The sequence below is a fragment of the Hippocampus zosterae genome, chromosome 19 (assembly GCF_025434085.1).
Source record: "Hippocampus zosterae strain Florida chromosome 19, ASM2543408v3, whole genome shotgun sequence".
NCBI lineage: Eukaryota > Metazoa > Chordata > Actinopteri > Syngnathiformes > Syngnathidae > Hippocampus > Hippocampus zosterae.
Window position 1 is genome coordinate 4152368 of NC_067469.1, and position 23522 is coordinate 4175889.

Below are 23522 nucleotides of genomic sequence, written 5' to 3' on the forward strand. Positions count from 1 at the left end.
ATGATGGATGGATGGATGGACAGATCTAAAACATTTTTTTTAAAGCCTGGGATGTATTGTGGACGACACAATGTCGAGACAATTTTCCTGCAGTTGCCATGACAACATCAGGTGGAAAAAAAAACCCTCAATACTGCGCCGCCACCATCCACAACATCAACAACAACAAAGAAGAGCGGCAACGACTTTGGCCTTCTGACCGCGGAGAACCTGCAATTATGGTGGCACCAAACAAGGACGCCGCTGGGAAAACATTTCCCCTTTCCTCCTTGTAAGAAACACGACAAATTGCAAAGATTAGACACCGAACGCACTTCACCAGACGGCAACTGCTGTCCGGCTTCCAACCGAACGTGGACCTGCGTCACGGCGACACACGTCCAATCCTTTCCAATTACTCGCCGCGACGGGAGTAACCGCGCTGCGATGAACCCGCCCTCTGCTGCTTCACGCATTACTTTCATCAACACCCGAGAAACTCCCGGCGCGCTCGCCGTTCGAAAAGACGCGACGGAAAACACGGCGGGGCGTGAAAAAAAATGAGACGCTGCCGTTGGACGTGATGCCCGGGTGACCGTGAAGCTCGTAAAAGCGGATGGATGGCTCGTGCATCGACGAGCGTTATTAACTCTGCGAGCGCAAAAGATGAATATGTCACACACACACACACACACAGCCGTGATCATAAATGAGACATTATGATGACGTACGACGTCTCATAAAAGGCCGCCCCGACGGGATCCCGGTCGGAAAGCCGCCGACCTTGCCGTATGAAATCTGATCCTGAAAGAGTTTTACAGGCAGCGGGACGGCGTCCCTCTCGCCTCCGGTCAACACCGCGACGGGAGTCACCGAAGGCGTCTCCTTAAAACAAAGCCGTGCCCCCCCCTCGCTTCGAGTCGCAACAATGACATCTGATTTGTAAGCGAGTGAAGATCGTCCGCAGACGGCTCGAACGATTCCGCGGCGGCAGCTCGCTCTTCACGGCTCTGAGGAATGAGCACAAAAGCCACGATTGTAAAAGTGTCGGCGGCTAATGGAGCGATCAGCCACGCGGCATTCCCCGCATCGCTTTCCATTAGCACAAAAATTAGGGCTGCACTCAGAGCTGCAAATGCCGACCGTCTGATTATTTTGTGTGCGTATTTTTCATCGAAAGGCTTTTTTTTTTCATTTCTTGATGCTATTTCTTGTTGCCATTCATCAACAAGCAAGCGATTGATCCCGCCGCGCACGGCTCAGATGGCAAAGATAAGCGCGCCGTGCTTCGGTTGCTAGGCCGCATTTGTCACACGGGGGGTCAAACTTGGCAACGGGTTCTTCTCCATGTCTGAAACGCGATGCTGAGCAGCTTGGCAGCCGCCTGTGGACACATGACAAGCTTGCCCCCCCACCCCCACTGTGTCAATGTTTGTCCGAGGTGTGCGGGGCACTCCCGATTGTTTAGGGACTCCGCAACGTCCAAACACGCCTTTGAGCGCCTGTACATAAAGTTTCTCCGGACCGATCATCAGCATCGACGACCGCCTGAACGAGAAACCGTCTCGACACACGCAATGGATTTCAGAACCACCGTGTTCCTTCTTTTGCTGCAGCTCGGCACCTTGTGCTATGCGGGACCTGGCCGGGTGAGTGCCGACATAAAAAAACAGACCTAAAAGGACACCGCACACAATTTGTGGACTTCGGGCAACCCTTCGGCACATTTCCACGCCGTCTAAAGTGTATCATCTCTTCCGCTCTCTTCGCAGGACCCGGCCGTCGATAACGGTATGTGACCGGCATGTGAGAGCGGTCCGCGTGCGACCGTCCTAACAATCGAAATCAATCGGTATCGTCGCCGCTGTCGAATTGTCATCTGCTTTCTTAGACAACTCTGGGGAACGGGACAAGTCAAGCATCACCGAGACAATCCTGAAGATGAACAATGGTGAGGATTGAAAGGGGGCGGGGGGGGGGGGGGGGGGGGGAATGGCAGCCGTGACGAGGTTTCTGGATGCAAATGGATTCTTTGCTTTCTTTTAGCATCGACGGCACCCCTGATGGAGGGGGACTTGATGATTGAGAGAACGAGGACCGCCATCAAGTGCGCGGTGAACGCACAGTACTGCCTGTGGCCAAAGTCCGGCAACGGCCAAGTCCTGATCCCCTACATCATCGCAAACCAATACTGTAATTTTGTTTTCGTACCCGGGTTGATTGTTGACATGAATTAACGGCCATTTTGCCTTTTAAAGCCATTTTAGAGAGGGATACCATTGAAGGCGCCCTGCGGGGAATTGAGGCCGGAACCTGCATCCGGTTCATCCGGCGAGGGACCCAGAAGGCTTACCTCTACTTTGAGCCCGGGTTCGGGTGAGTGCAAACTGATCTGCGCTTTTAGCGGACAAGCTAGTGCTAAAAAAAAAAAAAATCAAACAATCACGACATGCTGAGAAGTTAGCAAAACCAATTTTGTCAACAAGTGTGAACCCCAATCCAGGTGTTTCTCAACGCTGGGCCGGAAGGGAGGCAGGCAGTTGGTGTCGCTGCAGCGTTTCGGCTGCGTCCAGCACGGCATCGTTCAGCACGAGGTGCTGCACGCCCTGGGCTTCTACCACGAGCACACGCGCAGCGACCGCGACGAGCACATCCTCATCCACTGGGAGAACATTGATGACGGTAAAGTGTCTCCGTCCGACTTTTATTTTGTGAAGTCGCGCCTTTACTTGAGCTCTTATGTCGTTAAGTAACGCTCGTTGCCTGTCCTCAGTTAACAAGCCCAACTTTGAAGAGCAGGACACGGATAATCTCGACATCCCCTACGACTACAACTCCATAATGCACTACGAAAGGTAAGACGGAAACGCACTCGACCAACGATGGTACGGATTGCAGATGCGGCAAAAACGGCCGCAAATCACGTTTTATCACAGTTTTTCATTGCATCCTGCACCGGTGCATGACACCCAGTGCCTGACGTAGCAAAGCAGCCACAGAAGAAAAACCAAGACCAAGCTTTCTGGCACTGGACGGCAAACTTTTGCTCGAGAATATTTCATCGTAGCCTGACAACAAGCTTCCTTAAGACTGGGAAATATGTTCTAAGTAACTGTGAACAATTCATATCATCATCTTTTTCTGATGAACAGCACACGTGAGTGTCCAACCCGAGCCTCAGTGTTTGTCATGACACATTTGTCTCCGCAAAATCCGTAGGACCGCCTTTGGAGTCCAAGGGGCAGTTACCATGACCCCCATCCCTGACGGCTCGGTTGAAATCGGCCAACAGGAGGGCCTGTCCGAATTGGATGTTCTCCGGATCAATCGTCTATACGAGTGTTGGAATTAGAAAACGGAGGATGCCGCGTGGCATGTCGTGTGACACTTTAAAATAAAAGAATGGGTAGCTTGACTTCTTTTGGGTGTTTCCAGTGAGGACTCCCTCTCACTGCCATTTTTCAGTTGATTGATTGATCAGTCGCCTTAGCCGGAAAAACAAGAAGCAATCAGCTTAACAAAGTTATAGTTCACACACACACACACACACACACACACACACACACACACACACACACACACACACACACACACACACACACACACACACACACACACAAAAAATAAAGTTTTAGGGGAATGTTTGAAAACGGTGACAAAGAAATGAATTTAATTAGACGCCAGCCAAAAAGGAAAAGAAAAAAAGATTTTGGGGGGGTTGCGGGTGGGGAGGGGGCAGATATGTGGCAATGTCTTGCTAAATGAGTTCATTTCCATGGCTCAGCCCTTGTTGTAATTAAGTTTGGGATTTGTAGAGTAGCAGAAAAAGTGCGGTGGCGGGAGGGGGGCGGGGGGCACCGCTGACGTGTTGGGACATAAATCGTAAACCTCGCAGTCACCCTGATGAGAATTGCGCTGTATTTGTCATCCGGCTACATCCCACACTCCCTTTTTTTCTCCTTGTTTTTCTTCCACGCTTTGAAATCTTCCACTGTCGCGCTAGATAGAGGGAAATATTTACACTCTTCTTATTTCAAAATTATTCAACGCCCTCGCCATCTGAGGAGCTCTGATTAAATTCAAATGACCAAATGACCCGCTGCAAGATTCCTGTGACAGGCGCGCCAACATGGCCGCCGCTGCCACATCACATGAACTCTTATTGGACCTCAAAAGTACAAAATGTGGCTCCGGAGTTTCCTCCCTTATTGGCTTTCATATTCTTCCTGCCGTCGCTTATTATGAGCCGGAATCCGGAGTGTTCATTCCAAAGGCTTTCTAAAGTTCAGCCGTAGCCAATATGAGGCTTCGTCGATCTCATTTGAGTTGGCCGTTTCTCAATGTTTCAGTCATTTAGCGGCTTTTGTTGCCGGTCCCTGTTGTTGGCGCTCGGCGACAAGACGGCGTCTCCAGCCGGCGTTTTTGCGCCTTTAAAAAAAAAAAAATGATGAAAATGACTCGGTTGGAATGTTCTAATTCCACCAACTAAAGCCTTTTGTTATCTTCACTTAAACCTGTGAATAGGATTTGACTCTCCCCCACATCCCCCAAGTGGTGTTTGCATTAAAAAGTGTACCGAGAAGGGATTTAGCACAAGAAGCGGTGTCCAATAACGCTTTATAAGCAATTATGCTTCTCTCTCGGCTGCCTTTAAAAACGACAACTAGTTTGAGTGTGTGTCCAATTTCGTGATGCGATTACAATTTGACTGCCCAATGTACTTTTTCCACAGTTATTTTCGACTGAATCAGCAACAGGGGCGGGATGAAAGCCAACAAAACACGCTCGATTATTCAGATTGCATTTCTCATTCGATCGTGATTCCGTATTTCCAACAGTAAAATTGCATGATTGCACTTCATATTTCTTTATATATATGCAATTAATTATTTTTGATTGATTTTTATATTGGAGAAAAAGGTTGTTTTTTATGGAAGGGGATGTGAGGATTTTTATAAAGAAATCTGAAAGGCATCTTAAATTACAAAAACAACTAACCATATTTCGATTCCCTATTTTCGTATATATACAGTACACACACACACACACACACACACACACACACTACAGGTACATTTGTAATTCAATGAGAGCTGATTGAATTTGCTTTTCATTCATTTGGGAGTTCTTTTTTAAAAAACAAACACATTCAACATGAAAAAGAAAACAAATTCTGGTTTCATAATCACCATGATAAAAAAATTTAGCAATTTCATGCTTTTATGATATCAATTACAGTTTTTTTCCCCGATAAGGTGTTTTCAGAGGTTCATCGGTGTTGTTCAAGGACACACAAGTTTATCTGTGGTGAGATCAAATTGATAAGTACCAAATTATAAGACGCTCTTGAGCTCCCTCAGCGCCACCCACCGCATAACACGAAGCCGTCTATCCCTGAGATGATTAAATGGTTTCCGAAAAACGTTGTGGGGATGGGTGGGGGGCCTAAAAACCCATCATTGAGAGCTAGTTTTGATATTTGTGATCTCAAACGGGGTCACCGCTAAGTCGTCAGTGATGATAGCGAAACTCGCGAGACAATTAAGAGGCTGCCGGGAAGACGCCGGCCAAACTCCCGACACGGCGCTGACGCTTTCATGAAGGACCCCGAGGAGCCGCATGTGAACTTGTTGGATTACTGATCCGAGAACAGCGGCTTACAAGCTGCCGCGTTGTCGCTGGGTTCTCGCAGCGCATGCATATTTCATGGCTTCTTCCTGGCTTGCCGACAGCCCCCCCCCCTGCCCCCACACCCCAAAAAGTGAGAGAAAATTCTGGATAAAATGATGCAAAGCAACAAAAGAATCTTTTCTTCAAGGATAGCTGGTGCGTATCTGGAGAGAAAATATCGCTAAATAAAATCGTTATCGAAAGTGGGGGCGCCAGTCGAGACGTGACTGAAAGTCGCGAGCACACTGAAGATGCGCCAGAAGATTGTCAGGGTCGTCCATCATCGTTACGTCGATGGCTCTTCCCGCGCCGCCGCTCTTTGCATTTTAGTCGCTTAATTCCCTGAGACAAATATGAGTGTGGCCGACTGTGCCGTCGAGCAACGCAAGCTAGGGCTCAACATTACATTAAGCCACCGCGCTTGGGCGGAGGCCTGATGGATTTCTTTATTAAGCGGTGGGGCCGTTGCGTGAAGGTCAAGTGAGTGAGTCTCGTTTTTTTAAAATTTATTTTTATTTATTTATTGTGAGCCAACTTTTAAGGATTGGTTAGCTTTAAGTTTCCCGCCCACAAAGACCAAAAGCGATTTCAGCCACTCCATTATTTGTAATGATCCCGCAGGCAAATATCATGAAGGGGCAATCGGAGCTCACGAGATGTTCGATCGCTTATTTGTACGCTACGCTGGAAGAAATCAATTTTCTTCATTCTAAAAATCAAGCCTTTTAATCTTGGTTCTGAATCACACATTGTCGATATTGACAGAGGCAGCTGGCCTAGCGGTTAGTCAGTCACAGTTACGAGGATCGAGGTTCCGATCTCGGCTTTACCCTTCCTGTGTAGCGTTTGCATGTTGCCGAGTTGCTGCAGTACTGACTGATTTTCACGTGATTGTTTGATATTTTGCCGTCCAACTTTTTCACACTATTCTTTTCTGCTGGGTGGTTCTCAGAAAAGACGGTCGGCAAGCAAATTTGAATGGGTTTTATAGCTTTTGCTGTAGGCATAAAAAGCAGGATCGAAGAGGACTTCATGTTCAACAAAAACGAAAAAAAAAACAAAATAGTGTGACATGAACCACGAAAAATCAGTAACGACTGTAACTGTTAACCCTATTTGATGACATAAGCTAAAAATGTACCGCACCTTGATGTTTGAGGAGAGTTGAACTGCCATCATGCGTAGTGTAAACTAGTTCAGACTAAATCAACGGCACCTGAGATGTTCGCAGACACGTCGTTCATTTTTTGTCTCCACATGATTAATTAATCCTTCCCTGAACAATTCAATGACTTGGCTAATCGGCTACTTTGCCCATCAGATGCACCAGCTATGATTATTAATAGTACGTCTCCATTATTGGCCAGCAGGAGGCCTCGTCTTCCTGTCGCCGTGAACACCAATTACTGTCGCACCGGGGACATGCATTCCTCCCATTCTCACCGTGGAATTGTCATCTCCCGACAGCTGTTCCAGATTTCCCATTTATTACACACACTCACTATTTTTAATTACTTTGTAGCCGATTGCTCCCGAATCACTTTTAAGCCAATAAATTGGATGACGACTCGCAAGTCCAATTGTCATTTAATCAGCGGCCGTTAAAAGGCCAACATAGATGCACATGTAATGAAATACATAATGATGACACCGCTAAGGAATGCCTTTTTTTAAAAAATTGTTTGTTTTTAAAAAAATAAACAAGATGAGAATGTTTGGCAAACCCATTTCATCAACATCCCCGAACAGCGCCTTGAGAAACAGCCAATGAAAATTAATTAGTTTTTCCCGCCACTTTGTTTACAAGCTAATATTTCAAGGAGGACTTATTGTCCCTTTAGAGATTTATTTTATTGTATTTTATTTATTTATTTATTTTGTCGACGCATATATATATATGCAAACATGTAGGTTAATTAAAGGATGCACTTAATTAGGCAAGCAACTGGGACACCGTGATGACAAGCAAACAAGATAAAGCGGCATAACGTCTCGTGTTTTTCGACAGAATGGCCTCCCAAACTACGCGAGAGGTTGAAAGCAATTTGTAGTTGACATCAAATGATCCTCTAAGTGGGTTTTCTCCGGTAGGAAAGTTGAAGTACAGTTCTCAAACAACTGACCTTTGGTACCTACGGATGTCAAAAAATACTGAAATAAATATGAATAAATCAAAATTTAAAATGAGAAATTATTGATAAAGATTTACGCTAGAGTTATGGTTTTAGCTAGTTTTGCAAAATGTACTTTCAGTTCGCTTAAAAAAAACACTTTTCTGATATTTTTCATTCACGTTTTTTTTTTTTTTTACAATTTTAGTGACTTTGTTGATTAGTTTTCCTCAAAATAACCTTGCTGCAGAATCGACGATGAAGCAAGCGAAGCCTCGGCGCGTTGAAACAGCAGATTAACCTTTTTTCACCTCAGCTCGGCGTTTCCGACTACGAACCTTCCTGAAGGAGAAAACTAGCAAAAGATAAGCTAACCCTCCTCACTGATGTCCGACATGAGGATTTTAGCAGCCCAAGAAGCGCCGATGCAGAAAGATAAACGAATTTACCGCTACCGCAAAGCCTCAATGTCCAAATGGGATTACAATTTCAGTGTTCATACGGATCGGGATTTCAGTCTATTTTTTAAAAAATTGTATTTACTTTTTTTTTCTCTGCTGTCCTTCCAATGGTTGTTTGGTGGCAGAAGCTAAATGAAATAAACTCCCCCATAACTGCCGGGACACGGTGCACTCCAGTGTGATACCTGGTGAGGCGAAAGGCCCGTCAGACCATGAAATTGAGCAATGTAACCTCGTCATGTGCTAAGGAACAAGCACGGAGCGAGCAAGAAATGAAAGCGAGAGAGTGAGAGAATCCCCACACTTTGGCTTCAAGCAGGTAAAATGACATGACCTTGCTAATGACCTCCAAACCCTTCATTGAATTCTCACCCGGCAGTGTAATGTTCACTTTTGATTGACAGGGTCATTTAACATTCATCCACATTGTGGTGGTGGTGCAAAGTCGATTGTGGCGCGCTGCAGCATACAGCTGTTTCTATCGTTTTATTTCGGACCCACGCCTTCCTCCACCAGAAAAAAAAAATCCAAAGTATTTTTAGACAAGTTGAATATTTTGTTGCAAAAATATTTGAAAATGCATTGACAAAATTGAAAAAAAATGCTTTATTTGATCTTTGTTCGAATATTGTTTGGTGTTAAATTAATGGGGGTAAAAAATGATTTAAATAAAAATAACTGACCCCCAGTACTTAATGGTGTGGCCAAGAGAATGCTCGAAAGAATTTTGTAGTCGGAGGAGCAGAGGAAAGACTCCACGCAGTGTTAAATGGGTCGGAGGAGCGTGGGGGAGGGGGGGGGGGTTTAGTCGTTTCGGACAGCAGGAGAAGAGGAGGAAAGGGGCAATTGAGCTGGGGGAGTGCAAGGAAAGGAAGTCCATGCATCACGCCGCCAGCTTTTTGTCCCGGACGCACTCCTTATGATGGATGGCCACACGTCGTGGCCTTAATTCAAAGTCAATGGCGTTTATAGATAGATGTCACGATGCGCCAAACGCTGCCGCTACTCGCGGAGCCATGGAGAAGATTTTGCACAAATGAGAAGTCATACAGTTGGGAATGAAAGTAAACGTTTCGAGAGCTCACTCGAAATAAAAACAAAAAATAGTGAAAAAGCCTCCGTGAAGACAAACCGTGGGAAGCTGACCATATGATGCATCGTAGGGGGCGGCCATTTAATTGGAAATGGTTCCAATGATCAAAAATCAAGAAGACTCCAGCATGGCCATTCGTTTGGTCACGTTCGTCGAAAAGCTACATTAAAACCGTATCGTTGGCTCATCACAACATTGTCAAATTCGAACCTCCAAATGGTCATCATTAAAGCCGGCACCTTAGGCCACCCCGCGGCCAACTATCACCATCCGTGAACTCCACGCCGGCAGACACAATGCGGCCCAACCGCCCCTCCCAGAGGCCCGAGTGCCCGGAGGGAGGGAGGCGGTCGCCGCGGGCAACCAGCGACATGGATGCTCAACATCGCCTTCAGCGTACAGGCCGATGTCGCGCCGGCGCAAAAGTGCTCACGTCGACTTTGGTTATTTTGGTCATCGGGCACATGCTGCATAGACAAAAGTATTGGGACAGACTTCTTTGGACTGAAAATGTGAATCACAGATCGACATGGAAAAGGTGGACATGTCTATCATCGCAGGACGCCTGAAAAAGTTCTCCTTAAGGCCCATAAGCCAAAATTGAATTCAAAGTCTGACATTTTGGAACACGAAAGTAAATTCTAGGCTTCTAAGACTTGGCCACTGAGATCAGTATAACACAGTCATTCCAACAATGATGACACAACTACAACAAAGGACTCAGTAACTTAACAGTCGTATTTCGCAGAGGATCAAGAATATATGCCAATGAGTATATTGTATACAGTATACAGTAGGTTGTCTGTCTGCGCGTGCTGCTGCACATTTGGAGTTCAAATATCCAGCGCTTCAAGTATTCTAACGCTGACACGTAGCTTTACGTGAGCCCATATGTGATGTTTTGGACTTAATTGCATCTGTATTCTTTTAGTTTTATGTTTAGTTTGACAGTAATCTTTAACCAGCTGTGGCATTAAACAGAAGAATAGAACCGTGCTCGTATGTCAAATTTTTGCAAAAAACGGCAGGAGAAATTCTCTTTGGCGGTAAGCGCTTTTTGGTGCGGCAGCGGGCCGTTATGAGGGCACGGCGACACGCGTGCCTCCAAAACTATCCCCCGGATGCCGCGTCACGCATCATAAAAGTCCCCAAGGTGCCTTTCGCTCATCGCGTACTGAGCGACGCCACGTCCGCCATCAATCACGGAGCTTCCGCCAGGATGTAGAGAGTGCAAAGAGGGGGAATGTCTTGTGTTTTATTAGATTGCACAGACAAAATCATATTAGTCGGAAGCTCGCAGACGGCGGCGGGGCGGCCTTTCTGTCCGCGGGTGACAGCGAATAGATTGCCTATTTTGCGTTAAAAATAAATAAATAATAATAAATATAATAAATGAGGAGAAAATAAATAAATAAAGGCTCGCTGGGCACTGCCGTGACTTTGTAAGTTTGAACCCACTGGCTGCAATCTATGACGACCACGTGCCTTGCAGCGTTTTCCACTTCAGAAAATCAAATCTTATTAAAAGCTTACTTTTTATTGTGAGGAAGGGTACTTTATTTTCAAAGGACTCTCACTTTTTTCAAGTAAGATTAAAAAAAAACAACAACACTATTTTGTTTAAAAAAAACAACAACTATTTTCGTAAGCAAACACATTCGCCTTCATTTTGAAGCTCCTGTTCACTTTCTGCGGCTGATCGTTAATTTGGCTGATCCTCAAAACGATCGTCAAACTTTGACGCCATGCTCCGCCCACACGGGACAGCGGCAGCCAAGAAACTTTCCAATTTAGTGTCGACCATCTGTCAAAAGTACACTGGCTTCTGTTTGGGGCTCATTTGGGTTAATTCCCCGGGAGAGGAAGCCGGCAGTTTTGATGGCACCTGTCGCTACAAGGTGGGATCGTCACTAATTAAGCAAGATGACATATGGATCTCTTCGGGGCCTTTGACGTCCTCACACAAACCAAGTTTGATCAAGGAGTGACCTTGGTTTAAAGAAAAAAAAAAAGGTGTGACAATTTAGTGTCGTCCATCTGTCGTTTTGCCATGTGAGTGTCTGGGCGTGAGCTGTGGCACACAGCAGCTTCTGCGCGATGGTGTTTTACCGTTTTTCCCGCGTTCGATAAACCGAAAAGTGCATTGGCGACGATGGCTGTCCTTTCGAGTACACCAAGTGCGCGTTCTGTAAAATCCAGGCAGAGAAATGATCACTTGGATGTAACATTGATATAGCAGTGGAATAGTGAAATTTTTTACTCATCTAAGAATCGCAACCAGCAAATAAAATCTTGACAGTTTTTCCTAGAAAAAAAAAAACGTGTCCACTAAATCGCTGGTCCGCAAGGGTCCTGACCTTCCTTTGAGTCACACACTGCCATCGTGTCAGTAGGAAGAAGAAGACGACGAGGCTCTTGCTGTCTCTTTTCACCTCCTGCTTATCTTGCTTGATCCTTCCCTGGACATTTTTCCTGACCTTGTTTTTTTTTTTTTTTCTTTCTCTTCCCGAGGTTGCATAATTCGCCACTGGAGGTTGGGGGGGATGCAGGCGAAGGCCGTGCGTGTGTGTGCGGGCGTGCGCGTGCCCACCACTGATCTAAACTGTGATGACAGCTGAGGCTTTCTCGCTCTCACCTCCCGCGTGCACTCGAAAAAAAAAATGAGGTGAGAGCGCGGCGACGGAGGCGAATCTTCAAGACAGCGAGGGATTTCTGCTTATTGTGTCTCTCCTCTCTGTGTCTCACTCACACATACACGTGCATACACACAAAAACACACAGCATGTGAGAGCGTGAAGTGCCAGTGAGTTTAAAAATGTAAAAAAAAAAAAAAAGCTCCCTGAACCGTGCAGTACATTCACACGTGAACGGAAGAGATCACACTTGCACGGCTAGGCGTCCGCATCCCGCGTGTCCGTTTGCTCCCTCAACAACCCCCATTTGCACGCACGCGTGGGAGAAAGCCTCCGACAGGACACAATACGGCTTCCTCGTAAAGAGTACAAGGGTGCTGCTTACAAGCAGGAGTGGGAGAAGTTTGTTGTTCGTTCGGGGTGATGACAAAATACGCTGGCGCAAACCCATTAAATTGTTCCATAATAAAGCCCGATGGTGTGAAAAAAATAAAATAAAGCATGCTCCCGTGTTTGGTGGTGACGCAATAAACTGTGCAGTGTGAGCCAAACTAAACTTGTATATCCAGAGCAAATTTTCATCAGAGATGGCGTTGCGCAATACGGATTTTACGATGCATTGTAATTCGGTATGACGTTTCAGGAAATAAATGTTGAATGGAACCCTTCATTCAATAATATGAAATAAACATATCAAGGGGGTGCACACATGAGCACTGGAAATTAAATAGCGCGCTCCATTTCATGTCTGTCGCGCCGCTTTGCGCTAAAATAGGTCAGGCCAGCCGTACGTTAAGTCAGAGGTGGGCAAGTCGTTTTTTCGAAGAGGCCATGCGACTCAATTGTGTTCACGCAATTTTTTTGTAAAACGATTGCGATGTTTTAATAAGCTGCCGATGTGTACCCCAGGTGTAATTATGCGGATGGAATGAGGGGAAATAAAAACAGGAAACTGAGGGGTGAAGGGGTGAAATTAAAGAAAATGTGCAAAAAAAAACAGCTATAGCTAATATAGTCATAAAATATAACAATTAAAAACAAAAACCAGGGGGAAGAGTAAAGTAGAAAATAAGTACAAAATAATTAACATGAGAGGGAAATGGGGAAAATCAAGCACCAGGAAAATGATTAAAAACTAAAAAAAAAAAAAGGTAAAATTATGAGAATAATAAAACCAAATTTGAAAAACCAAAAAGGTCCACACAAAAAACCCTCTATACTACAAACTAACCAACATGACCAACATTTTTTTGTTTTGGTTATTTTTTTGTTAAATAGCAATAGACAGTTGGGAAAAACAAAAGCAAAGACATAAAGCAAGACAAAACCAAAGAACCAACAACCAGACGTCATTCCAACCGCCTCCACCTTGATTCGCAATGCTCCCGCAAACAATTTCTCTTCATAGCTTTATTAGCAGTTTACATCGGCGGGCCCTCATTACGGCGCCGCCAACGTGGCGCCCTGCGTTTCGCTCGCCGCGCGAGGAGTACGTCGTAACTCATTTCCATAATGGAAGATCTTTAATGGCGGCCGCCTTGGTTTGCGAGCCGACGCCGGGCGGATGGAGGTTAAAAGGCTCGCCGCCTCCATTGTGTTCTGCTTGCCTACTGTAAATACGGAAGTCCATTTTGCATTTCTAATTCCATAAAGCCAATTTTGCCGCGCAGCTCCGACGTGCCCTCTCGCTTGTTTGCCCGAATCCTTTAGAACAACACCCCCCGCCCCCCTTAAAAAAACCTCCAATGGGAATTAAAAGTGAGCCGCATACAAGAAGGTCATTTAAATGCGTAAACAGACGACAATTACTTTTGTGGCGCCAGTCAATAAGTGACAAGAGTGTCATGGCGGCTGAGCCAGTTCACAACAATTATAAAACACTTGCTCATTCGCCACATCGCTTGAATCGAACCCGTTGATTCTTCCGGTTTGACATTGCTAACCGGCTGATTAGTCCTCAAGCAATCAAGTTGATTCTTCTATTATTGGATCAACAAAGCAATTAGCGGCGGCAATTACAATCATCGACTCATATGAGTCGCTTACAAAAAAAAAAAAAAGACAAATTCACATTGTTGCTGACTCTGATAACAGGAGAATGTGATACTGTATTCTAGCGCGCAAAAAAAAAAACTTTTTTTTTAGCTAATCTGTGATTTTATCATCATGGCATTTAATTAGCTTTTAGAAAACGAACAGTGCGAGGTGAAAATGTAATTAAAGCTTAAAAAGTCTGGGCGAGACGGTCTGTCATACTTAGCAAGTGTCCAGACTGGCTACAAATTCCGCATGTGGCTCTTTAGCGCCGCCCTAGTGGCTCCTCCTGAGCTTTTTCCAAAATCTTTGAAAAAGGAAAAAGAGGTGTGAGGGAATTATATTTTTTTGTTTTAATATGTTTTATGGTAGGAGGACAAACATGCTACAAAATCCAACATTCATCGTTCACGGTGAAACCCACAAAGACACGCTTTGCTAACGTCACAGTTTAGCTCGCCAATCGCGAATCAAACACGAAGCAAATGTCAAGTTGCGGCTACTCATTTTTGTTGGAGCTGCCATCACATTCTACATGGCAGTTGACTACGACTGTGGATGTGAAATTGCCATTTAAAGGCGGGCCCGTGGTCTGTTGAGGGAAGTTATTTCCCGCGTATCGCTTTAGCCGCTCCGGTGACAGTCTCAGTTGCGGCGCCTGGCAGTTGTGTGAAAAATGCACTTCTGTTGACTGTAGCGGTTTGCTTAAGAAAGCGACTGAAAAAACACCAGCCGCTATTTGCATCCTTCCCAAATCTGAAACACCTGTTAGTTCATTCTAACTAGCGAGGGGCTACGCTACATTCAGTTAGCTGAAACGTTTACTTTTTTTTTTTTTTTTTTGGGAGGCATGCAGTTGAGTAACTGTACAATGAACATTACACTCGATTAGCCGACTGACTTGCTTCACCCAAGTAATGACTTGACTCATCTTGCTTGAAATTTCGACTTCACTTGCTCGATTTTCGCCACGGTACACCGGATGAACTTGAAACGTCATGAATGCTTCAAACGAGACGCTTACTTATGACTTGCACAACGCGGGACTGATTTAGTGAACCCAGTTGCGTGATCGCATTTCAATCAGGCGGCGATGGCTGACGCACGTGCCGGTGTCACAATGCGCTAACGGGCTTTCCCCGCCACCGGGGAGCGTTTGATGTTTGCCAGTTGAAAGAATAAGCCTTCCTCTGGGGTTGCGCTTTTTCTTTCGCAGAGGCATGCTGGGATTGAAAGAGCGCTTGCCCAGAGGCTAAAGGGGATTTTTCGTGGGCGTCACACATCCAATTACCTCAGTAGCATCCCAGAAAGCCACGGGGGGGAAAACACACACACAAATACGCACATACATACATACAGCAGCGTCCGCTGCAGGAGGCCTCTCACCGCTGAAGGGCCGCAGCCAAAATTTTCACAACTGCCGCATCGACGCGGTGCTGAATTCATGAATATTTTCAGCGAGTGTGTGTGTCAGAATGTGGCTTAGGATATAAATATAGAAACACCCCCCCCCATGTTGCACCTCTTTGGAGGGCATCATTAATGCATCCGGAGATGCTGCTGTGACACGTTGTTTGAAAGGCGTCGCCTCTGTCGGCAAAGCGTGGATTTAGGTGTTTTAATATCCATGTCGTGAAACTTTAACAACGCCGTGGAGCCGAGGATGAAGAAGCCACTCGTGTTTGGTGTCAGTACGACGGCAGCGGTTGCGCGCCAGCGCGAGTGATATTGGTTTACCAACAACAGTAAGATAGAAACTATTTCTACCATTGCCGTTGGAAGCGAGATCCGCATCAACTGTGTTTGAAATGTATTCGTAGGTTGAAAAATATTGTATTAGTTTGTCATTTTACATTAACTGTTCCTTTGATGGCGGCGCGGGCACCCGCAGCGGCTCCTCTCTCTCAAGTTAACTTGAGATCCAAAGTTGAGAACCCCCCCCCCCCAGCGACAGATCATTCACATTTTTTAAAAACTCTGAAATATAATTTGGTCACATATCAACCACGAGAAGATTTGAGTCACCGAGCATATTTTTAAACGTTTAACCCTTTGCGGGACAGCGGTTACTAGAGGGGACAAATATTCAAATGTTGTTTTCTCTTATATGAATTCATCTTAATGTCACAGTTGTGCATCAAAACACTACAATGGACCTTGATGTGTGTCGTCATTCAAGGGGATTATTTTTTCCCCCCTCAGACTAATAAAAACACCTGAGGGAAAAAAAAAAATCCTGATGCCGGTTATCATTCTCTCTCTCTAAGGTGGACAAAGGTGAAGGGAAAGCAACAGTGATGGCAGCACTCAGAGCGCCAAAGCATGTTTTCTTCCAATAACTCCCCCCCTCCCGCAAGCAGTAACCACACAATCAGCAACAGATTGACTATTGACCTGCGCATTCACACAATCAAGCTAGCGTTTAGGTTAAGGAGAAAGGGCCGCCTTCGCAAAGCCTCGTTGCTCACCGCCGAGCACCTTTAATTGCGGACTGAGAACAGAAGGCACCGAAACTCCTTCCCTGCATAAATTACGAGTGACCCTCGGAGCCCGGCGACTCCCCCCTAACTGCGTCCCTCTTTTGGCCATTCAATGGCAAGTTTCTCGCCGTCGAGAGTCGATACGAAACAAGGACATGGCCGAGGTACGAGCGATATTGAAGAAGACCTCCATCGTTTTCAGTCGGCACTTCTCAGCAGCGCAAAAAAAAAAAGTTGAAAATATTGTTTAATCCTTTCAGGCACCCTGTAACCTGGTAACAATGATAAGGGGGGGGGGGGGGCTAAACACTTCAAAATAGCACTCCTGTTAGCAAATAAGCTTCAGGCCTCTACGAGAAAGGCTAAAAAAAAAACATGATGAAAAGCCTGCAAAGAAAGTTGTGGCAGGTATGCAATGTCGGCCATTTAAAACGACTGAAAAACACCCGGCAACAATTTATAAGAGTTAACCCCACACTACTACCATCGTTTATTTGTATTGGCCTTCTGTAAAGGAAATTTTATTCCAGTCGAGTGGCACAGGTTACAGGTGACATTGTTGGGAAACGTTTTGTCATGATCTCTTTTGGTCTCATTTCTTTTTATACGCCACATACTTCCCAAACAACCTGTCGGCTTTTTATATCCAATTTCATAAAGATTTTCTTTTCCTTCCCATACCCAAAAAAAGATTCAAGAATCCAAAAATATTTCCGACCCCAATAAAATGGAAAAGCAATGCATGACCGCCACAAAATGTCCACTTGTAAACAATAAAAGGAGCGTCCGAGTCATAAAGGACGTTGTTAATGGAAAATACTGCAATGCTCAGCCTTTGTAAAGCAATAAAAATGTAAACCTGTAAAAAAAAAAAATAATAATAATAATAAAAAAAATGGGCATCAAGATTTTATGTTCGCTTGATATTAAAAGATCAGAATGAGGCAGATTTATGGCCCCTGGAAAACCGTGACACAATGTCCATTTGGAATTTATAACCGTTGTAAAAATGCACACCTGTAAGGAATAAAGGAAGGTTCCTTACAGAATGCCCAAATTGAATAGATTAGAATCGATGGCTGTGGCGAACCAATAAAATGCACACGGACAATGTCTTGGAAAAAAAAAAAACTCTCAAGAACACTGAAGACGCGGTTGCCATGGCTCCCGCAGGCCGAGGTAGCGTGTACGCTACGCGGCCACCAAGATAAGAGCTTATTGCTGTCGCCTCGCAGCAGTCGGTTTTTTTTTTCGGGAGGAGACATCTAACTCTGCTGCCGCCACCGGAGGAGGAGGAAGCTGGGAGAGTCGAAACACTTTGGCAATGGAAGGTCCGTGGACTGTCGCTATGACAACAGACGTCACTCGACAGTAGAAGCACTTAGTAGACCCGTGTGGGCTGAAGTGACATAGTTGAAGGCTGACATTAGCCTCTTGCGGATGCCGTAACACGCAAAAAAAATCATCTCACGCCACTTCTCCGAGTACTTACAACTTCCGTAATTAGATTTTTGTGACCTGCTGATGTCACAAGATCATCGGGTACAACGCTTAATAACCCCTAGGAAAGCCACATAGAATGTCAGCTTGGAATTTATAACCCCCATTTAAAAAAATTTAAAAAGTTACATCAGTAAAGTGAAAAATTAATCTGGATTTAACAACCTTCCAATGTCAGACGATCAATGGCAAGAATGTTTAATCGCCCTCGCAATGCCATAAAGAATTGTTTTTTTTTTTCAAACCGCAAGACAACCCAAAGTACACCGAAAATTGCAATGAATTGAATGCACGTTATTTTCTGATGCAAGAAAAAAAATTAACAATCAACAGGCAGAATGATTAATAACCCCTTATGAAGCCATAAAGAACCTCTTAAAAAAAAAAACATCTGGATTTTATGACCTCCTGACGCAAAATAACCAACGGGCATCATGATTATTAACCCCACATAATACCAGCAAGTATGGATGATTCATACCTTAACACCATAACACATAACAATCAGGTTCACACTTGGATTGTAATACTTCCTCATGTCCAAGATGAAAGGGGAGGAAGCATTTATGGCCCCAAAAAAGTCATAAAACAACATCCGCTGTGCCCCCGCAAAAAAATAAAAACATAAAAAGCACACCGCGGTAATTCTTACTGAAATCTTCTCATACGCATTACTTTCCCGACCGCGTTACTTCCCGGCACCGCCAGCCACTGTAAAACGAGTCTGCTGCCAGTTTGGCTTAACAAAGACAATCCCACTGAGTGACAGAAGATGGGAGCGGCCATTCATATTCAATAAGTCCTCTCATCACGCTTGTGTCTTTGATGGCTGCTCGCATGTATAATTCCCTGTGATTGGAAGCGCTGCCACTCACCAAGTTGATAACTTGGGATAAAGTAGGGGTGGGGGGGGGGGGGGGGGTGAACCTGGCGTTCATTAGGCAGAAGCTGTTTCGACGCAATGCGAACACATTACGTAAACCTTGCGATTTTGGCAGGTTGACGAAAGAGGCATCAGTTTAACCGCGGGGGAGCAGTAATTTAATTAACACGTCGGCAGATTAGCGGCAAAAGAAGCACAACCAAAACAGTGAAAAACGCCCCCCCCCCCCCCCCCAACACATAAGTGCAACTGACAAGAAGTAAATCGAATCATCACCAGTTGAAATTTGTTGCAATGTATTGCGGACATTTAAGTGGTGATTGTCACATACGAGCGCAATCTACGGTACGTTTCTTTTTTGTTTTTTTTAACTAAGCTTAAGAAAGTTCAATTTAAAAGATTTAGGAGGCATTTAAAGATGATTTCAATCCGATTCTGGGCATAATTTCAAGGATGAAGTGCCGTTTTAAGAGATGATGAGGTGGTATTTTTATTTTTTTCCCCCCATTGATTCCTGCTTGAGTGACACTGTAAAAGGGATTTATGTCATTATCGTGTTCGTTGAGCAATCGTTTTGAAATGCACTGCATCCCCCCACCCCCCCCAAAAAAATCTGTCTTAAATTGTCATTCCACAATTCGACTGAGATTTAATGCGTTTCGTCCGGGACAACCACACTGACTCAAGCACTGACTCAAGCAAGATGAATCAGACCGCATTCGTTCACGTCACGAACCGAATTCACCACAAGCACAGCAAGGGCCAACGGGTGACAGGTTCGATTCCCTCGGCAGGCGGCGGGCTACAAACGGGGACTGAAGCAGGCGTTCGCGATCGATGGTTGACTGCGCCGCATGCTGATTGAAAACGTAGCATGTCGAGCTAGTCAACAATGGCCGCCTTGCCCTCAGGGGTGTGGTGATGAGTTCAGGAACACAATTCACCTCGAGATCAGTTGTGGCCTAAGCCCCCCCCCCCAAAAAAAAAACTGTACACTGTACACGTCGCGTAAACGCTTGCTCTCATATGAAGTCAGCTAGGTGAGGCTACAACTCACCCTCAAGTCTAAAGAGGAGAAGCTCGAGCGAAAATTGGACGGCTGCGTGGATGAATGAACTGATTTGTAGTCAATAAAGGTGATATGAGAGTTCCATTCGATCCATACAACATCAAAGTGACGACCGGTCAAATTAAAGGACCACCAGTGTCCTTGACTGGATTACTGTGGACGCGAGAGGTCCTTTTTTTTTTTCTCAGTATAGCATCGAGTTTTCCACAGGGCTGGCAAGTGACAAGGACGTGATTAAATTAAATCCCGTGTCTGGCTCCGCGGAGGCAATGTCGAGTCCAAACGGCTCTGAACTCTTGATGAGGGCTTAAAGATTCCACTTGTCTTTTGAACTTTGTCTCAAGGCTTCACCCCGCACCGCAACAAGATGGATCCACCTTGATCGGGCCTAATTCGAAGTAGCAAACGGACAGCGCGTGGCAAATGCAGACCCTGGGCTAAAACGCAGTCCCACGCTGCGCATATCCAGCCAGCAAATCTCCACCCTCAGGATTTTCTCCAAAGAGAACCCACGTGTTGGTTTGATTAAGATGCTGCCGTCTGAATCGCCACCCACGAGGTAATTCCCAACGTGGCCGCCGCACGCTTTTACCGCAGTGGGGGCGGGCAGAACTTTGAGCAGCGGAGCCCCCACTGTATTGCCCTCATTTGCCTACCGATGGAAGCGCTCGCGCCCATGGGATGTGCGCTGCTTCTGGAGGGATCGTGGTAAGAGACAAGCCCGGAGATGAGGAACGGCAAGAAGTCGACGGACTTATACTCGCTCTCATTACGGCGGGGAAATGCTCGGGTCCTGATCCAAGGAAATGATGAAGGACCCCGTGGAAGAGGCCTCCGAGTGCCAACAAAGACGGCTTTAGTTTCACTGGCAGCATGCATTTGCATAGCTTAGAAGCCAGCGCGTCTGAACCGGGCCTCATGAAAAGACACAAGCGGCAATGGCTCGGACTTCAATGCGAGCGGGAATCAAGAGTGGGGAGGGGTAAGCGGGATGCTGGGAGGCGGTAAAGAACGCCGTCGGAACTTTTTCCTCTGCAGCATGAGATGAAATGCGATAGGAGGGGTTGGGCCGGCTGACTTTGATACGCAGACTGACGGGGCGGCGGCGGCGAACGACTCCGGATGAAGTGGCGGAGGAGAGAAAACGTTTGCCGCCGTCGTACGCCAGTCATGTTTCGTTTGCGCCCGTTGGGTGCTTGGAACACGAAAGGTTGTGCGTCATTGAAACACCATTTGCACCAAAAGGTGTGATTCCCGTTGCAAGGAGCGATTTGTACCAATGTTCTCTTTCACTCGGCAAGCGGGCTATCAAAGCCATTTGCGCAATCATTCGGGCTCAGAAATATCAAGATGCGAGGCTATTTCTAGAAATCTTTGCCAGCGATCATATTTTCAAATGATCTCTTGTGGAACAATCCTAGAAAATCACAATCTCACATAACGTGGGGGGGGGAAGGTATTTTTAGATCAGGCCTGTGGGCTACTCATGGTCCCCGGGGACCGGCTGGTGCCTTGCCTGTAAACACCAAGTTAGTGACCCCTGACCAAGACTGATCTGTTGAGAGGCAGCAAGGCAACACGGGTCATCGACTCGGCGGAAAACATGAAGAAAAAATAAAATAAGACAGCCACATCTTCGGAGACTTTTCGAATCCACAATCATAATCTGACATTGGGAAATTGTCCGCGGCTACGCAAAACGCAACAATATTTCTGTTTGTGCTGAAGCGAAAGACATGACTGGTTTAAAGACGGACTATTGATTTGGCGCCACCTTGTGGTATCTGGTATGTTGTACTGAAGGGAGGAACAGCATGCGGTTAACCCACAGCCTTGTCTAATAGGGAAAAAAAAAGTGCCTTGCCGCTATCTGTACGTAATGAAAAATCTTTTTGGGTGGGCATCAATTATTTGTGGATTTTTTTTTTGTGGGGGTTGTGGGGTGGTCACTGTATCCCTGCTTCATCAAAAGTGGTATGTCATATTTTGTTTTGTTTCACATTTCCAGCCGGAGTGGAAGACGGCCTCTCCAGTGGCGCACCAGTCAAGCATCACAACCATCAGACTATCTCAGGACTTCCAAGCCGACAAGCAAATGTCGGATCATTCGCCTTGCTCGCGACCATTTCCTCCAAGTGTTCGAATTTTGTAGACGTCACTTGCGAACCAGACAAATAACCCTCTGGAAACCTAAACCAGGTTAGGATTTATATATCTATACATTATATAGTATAATATTCCAAATCTCACAGTAGCATCAGTATTAGCATGTAGCGATGAAATATTAGCGTTATCTCCTGAGAGTGAACTGGACTTTGGGCTGATGTGCGCAACAAAAACAAGCAGGCGAGCAGATTTTGTTCCGTGGCCTGCAGCCACGCCGTTTTTTTTTTTTTTTTTGGAGAGGGGGGGGTGACTGGCCCACATCAGGCCCCTCTAATGACTCTGGCACTGTCGCTGAACTCACTGGTGTTTGACTTCTCCTTAATAACTACATCGCTTAGTTGGGAGCGGGGGAGGAGGCGGGGGGTGTCGACGTGACTTTAGCGTTCAACCACTCTTTTGCCTCCGCTTGGAAATCCGTGACAACTCCGACTGCAACGCTCAATATAAAACATCAAATCAAGAAATGACTGCAGATAAATAAGCGTAATGACACTTAATTTAATCGTTCATCTCGGGCTTGTTTGGGACTCAATTGAATCCACAACGCTAATTAACCGAGCATTTCATCACAATCACAACCGCAGCGTTTTTCCGATGGCTTCCCGGGTTTTATTTCGGCTGCCGTCGGGATCCGGTTTCATCATCGATCATTCGGACCGCGCTACTTTGTTTATGGGCCACGGTGCGGCAAGATGCCATCTCGATTCAGTTCAGTAACCTTCGATCAATGCGAGATTCGTTTAAAGCGCCGATTTATATTCATATTGTGTATCCAAAAAGCTCTTATCTTTGGAACAACAGAGAAAAGTAGTCCATTATTCTTTTGTCAGCCATTGTTTCATCCCGCCGACCGTTTGGTTGGCCGGGATCGGGGACGTGCTGACATCATCAACGACTCGCATCGCTCACGGCTTATTGAGCTCATCATTGATCATAATCGATGAAGGATGACTTTCCGATTATTCACCAGATGAGGTCGATTGAGGTCACTGAGCCGCGGCATATTAGCGTGTCGTGAGAGATCACGTTTCAGGAGAAGAATACACCATCCAGTACTTACTGACTGTCATGCCCTCGCACGTGGGAAAGGAGCGCCAGAACCGTGAATGCACTTTTCAGCGATTTACATGAACCCCGGGAGAACAGCAAAACAAACACAGTGATCGCACTCGGGCTGAAGCTGCTGTCGGCCACGGCTCACACGCAGACATTCACACGCACTCCCCATTTTACACCACACCACCAGGCCCCGCCTCTACAAAGCAATCTTTGGGCATCTTTTTAGTTTCATCGCATGGCACCGTCCCGCTCGGATAGGTGCATACAAAGCAGATGCGACACTAAGAGCGGAATAGTGATGAGGATGTTGGGGGGGGGGGGGGGGGGGGGTAAATGACCATTTTCAGAATGCACGGCACGGCAGCACAAAAGCACAGGGGACTT

The 23522-nt window shown here is 45.8% G+C and overlaps 2 protein-coding genes across 6 annotated transcripts in view; one reads left to right on the plus strand and one right to left on the minus strand.

Annotated features, from left to right (window-relative positions):
* Window positions 1–23522, minus strand: part of LOC127592027 (MAM domain-containing glycosylphosphatidylinositol anchor protein 2-like) — a 99344-nt gene that overhangs the window by 67964 nt on the left and 7858 nt on the right. The window lies entirely within an intron of this gene.
* On the plus strand, window positions 1416–3607 carry LOC127592052 (low choriolytic enzyme-like). The gene is made up of 8 exons (XM_052052470.1): window positions 1416–1628; window positions 1752–1770; window positions 1871–1930; window positions 2026–2172; window positions 2238–2355; window positions 2483–2661; window positions 2753–2834; window positions 3199–3607. The coding sequence occupies exons 1-8, from the start codon at window positions 1557–1559 to the stop codon at window positions 3329–3331; spliced, it is 810 nt and encodes a 269-aa protein (XP_051908430.1). The 5' UTR covers window positions 1416–1556; the 3' UTR covers window positions 3332–3607.